The sequence below is a fragment of the Mytilus trossulus genome, chromosome 3, assembly GCF_036588685.1.
Source record: "Mytilus trossulus isolate FHL-02 chromosome 3, PNRI_Mtr1.1.1.hap1, whole genome shotgun sequence".
In the NCBI taxonomy this organism is placed as follows: domain Eukaryota; kingdom Metazoa; phylum Mollusca; class Bivalvia; order Mytilida; family Mytilidae; genus Mytilus; species Mytilus trossulus.
The window spans coordinates 93,206,196-93,212,371 of NC_086375.1; the positions used below are offsets into that span (position 1 = coordinate 93,206,196).

The following is a 6,176-nucleotide window of genomic DNA, read 5'->3' on the forward strand; positions in this document are numbered from 1 at the left end:
TTGACCAAAAACTTTAACCTGCACTTCGTACTATCCTTTTTCTATGTTCAGTGGACCGTGAAATTGGGGTCAACACTTTAATTTGGCATTGAAAGTAGAAAGATCATCTCATGGGTACCATGTGTACTAAGTTTAAAATTGATAGGACGTCAACTTTATCAAAAACTGCCTTGACCAAAAACCTTTAACCTGAAGCGGTACGAACGGACGAGCAGACGAACGAACGGACGAACGAACTGACGGACGCACGGACCAGAAAACATAATGCCCCTCCACTATCGTAGGTGGGGCATAATAACGTCACCAAGGCGACGTCTGTTTTTTTTCAGTCGAAGTTATAGCATATAAACTTATCATTGATACCAGGGATTTCGTTATCACAAATTATTTAAAACCTTTACTAAATTCTTCCATAGATATAAATATTTGGTTTTGAAATTTGATTTATCTGTACAAAACTTATTTCAAACAGGATAGTACCTCCTAATTGCTATGGAAATGTTGTTTACTGTATTCGGAATCATAGAAACGACCCTTTAAATAGACTTATTCTAAAATATAACAATTTCAAAAATGTAATTAGATCATTAAATATTGTTTTATTGGTATTAATATTGATTTTTTTATCAGTAAATTAAAAGCAAACTAAATATTATTATTATAAACCTATTCACATTCTTGGATCTACAATCTGTTGATACCTTTTTTTCTCTCAATATTTATGACATCCTTACACTTAATCCATTGGATGTTGAAGGTGTACTGATTGATAATTTAGTCTTAGATGTATGAATTTTTTTATTAGTTGTTAGTGGCTTTGGACTAGCTGTCAGTAACTGCAAATACTTTCAGATCTGTACTTAATGTATTTTTGTTGTTGGGATGTACAAGTACAGGCCACGTCCATTGACATTTGTATTTTTATCCATCTGATGAGTTAAGCCTTTTTCAACTGATTTTAATAGTTCGGTATTATGTTGTACTGTTTTACAACTGTCATATGTTATGATCCCGCTGACATGTGTAACCTCGCAAAATTCTGTATGTATGTGACTGTCCCTTGTATTAGTCATTCCAATCGTGACGTTTTAAGTGTCGTTTTCAGTCGTTGTACTTATAATTCTCATTGACAAATTGTTGTGTAAATCCTCGTTACTGAAGATTAATACGGAGTTTCTAAGTTTCCGTAGGTCATAAAAAACATTATATACCGTATCATTGAACGCATTGCTTGATCAAATGGATAGACATATTGCCACTGTATTAGACTCAAAATTATAATTTTGAATATTAAATATCTAATTTATTTATATTTCTGTTATACTAGTAGTTCATTCACATACTTTGTAATTGCAGACGCGGATCTTTTCTGTACATTGTATAACTAATGGTAATCTTCTTCCAGGCTGAAAATAAATTTATAAAAGTTATAATACGACTTGTTGGTAACACGTTTGATAATGTTCACAGCTTTCATTGTAATACTGCAATGCAACATTACACAAACAAACAAAGAGACATTTTATTTTGTTCTTTTTTCATTGTGAGATTTATATCTAATAGGATAATGATTTATACTAAGTCCTTTTTATGATTCGGGAAAATATTATTTTGTTGTGTTTTTCTATTGTTCATAATCATTTCTTTGTTGTTTTCTTTATGTGTTATTCTATAAAAAGTAGTTTTTTTGTACTTTTAGGCAGTTTTTTATTCATCTTTTTCAGGTGCATCTTAGTGTTTCAATGTCGACATGCTGTTACAAATAAGTTCAGAGTTCATGCTACAGTATGCCAGTAAGATAATTTTACTTCAAAGATATTGTATTTGTAAAAATAATTTTCATCTACAATTCAAAATATTTTACAGGGCGATGGCTCATATAATGTGATTCAGTACTATATATATATATTATGAACACGATTTGAATATTCTGATTTGTGCATCTATTTCATCTTTTACACTTACGTCAGATTTAATTCATATGGGTCATATACCAAGCAATACTTCAAAATTGATTCTCTGATTTTAATTACATGTAAATGAGACCTGACAGCTCTGTACCCCTTCACTGTTTGCACTTTACCTTTGCATTTTTGTTGTCTTTAACTTACACTTTTATAAAGTTTCTGCTTGGTGATTCTGCTCGGGACAAATACTTTGACGTTCTTGCTTTGCGATAAAATGCCTGTTGTGAAAAATAATTAGTGCTTTTATTAATTTATTCTTTCGTCCGGTCTGAATTGAAGATTAAATTTGATATCCCGTAAATAAAGATTGCTAATCTATACGCAACATTAGACACATCAAGCACAAATGCTTTGAGACCTTTTGCTGGACAATTACCTATCCTATCAAACTATATTTCCAGTGTCAGTGCAAAAAGTAAAATAACAAAAATACTGAACTTCGAGGAATATTTAAAACCGAAAGTCCCTTATCAAATTTGATGAAATATACATTTTTTTGTGTTTTCTATGTCAATTAACAACGCTTAAACTTCGAGCTGCATCCTTCTTTTGCCTTTTTATTATACGATTTTATTTATCTATAATGGATAGTAAGATTTAAGTACAGGCGTAGAGCTGCGTGTTTTACGCCACAAAGCTAGATATAAAATAATGTTAACGTTCAAAAAAGGACGGGTGTATAAGTAGATAGTCGTGTAAAATGGATATCACAAAAACAGTAAACTTTTACCAGTAAAAGTAAAATTACAAAAAAAAACAAAAAAAAACAAGTTTGTCGTCAAGATACATAATAGAAATAGAAAACTTTGAATTTTTCAAAAAATTCAGGATTTTCATATTCCAGATATCGATCACCTTAGCCGTATTTGGCAAAACTTTTTGGAATTTTGGATCCACAATGCTCTTCAACTTCGTATTAGTTTGGCTTTACTACTATTTTGATATGAGAGTCACAGATGAGTCTTATGTAGACGAAACACGCGTCTGGCGTACTAAATTTTAATCCTGGTACTTTTAAAAACTATTTATAATCACGTCGAATGGATATCACAAACAGAGACTTGACAGTAATTTTAATCAAGGCAAATAAAACAATATAATAACACATTATTTAAATGATAAACAACGATAGTACGCAGAATATATTCTTCAAGACCATCGTGTAATATTTGTGCAGTTGATTTAGAATATTTGTCAACATGGTCTTTTAACCTTCCGATGAACTCTTTTATGAATAAGGCGTTCTTTTACATATCTCTGGTTATCAGCTCTCTGTCTAGACGCTGGTTACGTTTTACAAAATCTAAGTAGGAGCTGAAAACTCTGGGATATCGAATAATATGAGAAATATAGATCCCTAATTCATGTGAAGTTTGATATATTGCTACTAAGGTGCTTCTAAGTGTTTTACTCTTCATTCTAGTTGACAAAATGCACAAAATGACGATTTTTTTGTAAATTATTTTGTCCTTAATGTTCAAGAAACAAATGTCAGGTGATGTTTATCAAACTGAGCAAAGTGAGCAATGATGTAAAGGACATATATCTGTTAATTTTCTTGTTTGTCTATATGTTTGGTAAATACATGTAATACCTCAAATCTACCAGATAGTGCTGCTTTAGGGAATCTAGCTGAGAGTTCAATTATTCCTGATTTAGGGATTTGTTCCAAACGTGTCCACAATACTTTTGTGTCCTCGTTGATACGTTGAGAAAATCGTCCAAACGGCATAACCTGATTATTGCCCCCAGTTGGAGACCACTTTGGTTGTTTCTTTGTACCTGTTACTGTATACTTGACCGTTATGTTAACAGAGTCTAATGATGATTTTAAATTACTTCCATCTCGCCTTGTAGCTTTCAACTAAAGTACCATCATTCAAAGAAAAAGCATAAGAAACGTGAAAAGAGTGAGATGTCTTTTTTTCTAAACAAAACAAATTAAGAATTGAACTCAGCAGGAATTAACAAATGTACTATATATAAAAACAATCCTCGTGTGTTTAGATTTCGGTTATGTTTATTGTATAATACATACACTAAAAGTTCAGCATAACTAGTTCATTGCTTGTATCAAAAGATGAAGTATTTCATTAAATAACAGTTTTAAAATGTTTTCCTTTTAATATAAGCCGGTATTGACATTTTTTCAACACCCTTGTGCATTTTATGCATTTTGCTAAAACACTTTTAACAGGATTTGAAACTTTGCTTCAATTACATTTTCAGAACATATATATATATAGCTGTCGCCCTAGGCAATGTACCTGACTTTAAGCTTGTGTTGGTCAAGTATTGCCTCGCATCGTTTGCTTTATCTTTCGTTTGTCAAACAGTAAATGCCACATTACTGGAAGGGTGTGACTTGCTGTATTTGAAAGATGATAATTTTACTTAACATCTAGTCACATCAAAATAATGTTATTAACTATTGTGACTCAATAAGTTTTGAGAAAACCAAGTTCCTTTTTTTCGTAATGATTGGATTTCGTGCTTCTGTAAATATTCCTTCCTTCCTATTGAAATTTAGTAATTCGTTCGGTTTGATATTTTAGCGTCTTACGATATGAAGACTTTATATAGATATATCAATAATGTGCACATCTGAGAGAAAATATGTGACGCACCTATTGTTTGTTTTATGTTTTATGTTAAGCGATACAGTATTAAACATCAAACATCTCACTGGATTTACAGCCACTTACCATTATCGTATAATCTAGTCCTGGTTTGAATACATTCGACATACTTGAGGAAAACGTTAGTTCTTCATCTCTGTCATATATTTCAACATTTCCTGTATTATTTACCGAAATCCCAGTTATTGTTTCATTCACTTTAGCGATAACCTTTATGTAGGTTCCCAGTTTAGATACAACGTCACTCATCAAGACTTTAATTGTTGCTTTTCCATTTATCTATATAAAAGGTAAGCACAAATATAGCATATGCAGTTATCTTTATAAATAAAGGCAAAAATAGGAAACCACTGTTCGATAGTCCTAAATCGATTACGCAAAAACAAATCCGAGGAAAACACATGATTATTAAGAAGAAAACAACGAAACAACAGAAGCAGTGAACGGTAACAAAAATAAACCCCAACCTACATTGGAACGAATTATTGGATAACATCAGGAATATTCCTTACTCCCTATTTTCATTTTCAATTTTATTGGTACACGATATGTTAAGAAAAAATGATGGGTTAAACATAGCTTTATTGGTGGCCACTGATGTTTCAATTTTAACAATACCGCGAAAATGACATTTCAGAATGAAGTACAAAGAAACAATAGAACATAAGGCTTGTTGTAAGAATATAAAATCAAAATTTTAAACTATCAAATGTACTGTGCACTTAGTATTAAATGTGTTATTGTATCTAGTATAATAATGCGTTTAAATTAAGATAAGCATGTAGCCCGAACGATTCTTTATTCATTGTGTGTACTTATTTTAAATAATAGTTATGTATGCATCTATTTATGTAATTTTGTCCTCTTACCCACCATATAGGTTTTTTATAATCACTTCTTTGGTACTAGCTGAATTTAAAAATATTTGCTGTAGATCTCGATTGTTATTTCGATTTATGTTACTTATATACATATTATATAATAAATACATGTATGTAAATATTTTATCTGAATGTTCCTTTCAAAAGTGATTAAAGTTATTAATTACATTTACAAAGTAATTGGAAAGTAATTAATTACATTTGCAAAGTAATTGGAAACTATTTAATTACATAGACAAAAGTGGTCAAATTTCACTAAGGTGTAATGAAATTGCAGATTTTATAATTGTACTTCACAGTTATCAATTACATTTAAAACACATTGACCCTTTGTCTGAACAAAACATACATATATTATAGTTATATATGTCAATACACGGGTACAACACTTTAAAATATTTTATGATAATCTCAATTACTATACAAACAAACAAATGGATAACAAGGAAACACAAAAGTACGTAAAGACAAAGTACATAAGCAAACCTGAAAGACAAGAATAAATAATAAATCACTATAACATAATTTGCTAGTAATTTGCTGTTGGTCGATTGAAGTGCATACATAGTTTGTCATCACAAGCTTTATTTAATTTGTTCGAAAGAGACTCGTTTTACAAAATACAATTCAATAATGACTTTATGATATAGTGCTTAATCAATTCGTCAGAACATTAACACAAAAAGAAA

General features: G+C 30.6%; 1 protein-coding gene across 1 annotated transcript; it reads right to left on the minus strand.

The window, feature by feature from the left end:
• Positions 1 to 1,347: 1,347 nt before the first annotated feature.
• On the minus strand, positions 1,348 to 4,881 carry LOC134709862 (uncharacterized). Its single transcript, XM_063569991.1, has 4 exons — positions 4,673 to 4,881; positions 3,562 to 3,831; positions 2,084 to 2,185; positions 1,348 to 1,406 (listed from the first exon to the last, which is right to left on the minus strand). The coding sequence occupies exons 1-3, from the start codon at positions 4,853 to 4,855 to the stop codon at positions 2,108 to 2,110; spliced, it is 531 nt and encodes a 176-aa protein (XP_063426061.1). The 5' UTR covers positions 4,856 to 4,881; the 3' UTR covers positions 1,348 to 1,406; positions 2,084 to 2,107.
• Between the last annotated feature and the right edge of the window lie 1,295 nt (positions 4,882 to 6,176).

Coding starts and splice junctions, on each gene's coding strand:
- LOC134709862 (XM_063569991.1), bottom strand. CDS start 4,855: ATGAGTGACGTTGTATCTAAACTGGGAACCTACATAAAGGTTATCGCT. Junction 3,832..4,672: donor GACTAGATTATACGATAATG/GTAAGTGGCTGT, acceptor ATGGTACTTTAG/TTGAAAGCTACAAGGCGAGA. Junction 2,186..3,561: donor CACTATCTGGTAGATTTGAG/GTATTACATGTA, acceptor TTTTCACAACAG/GCATTTTATCGCAAAGCAAG.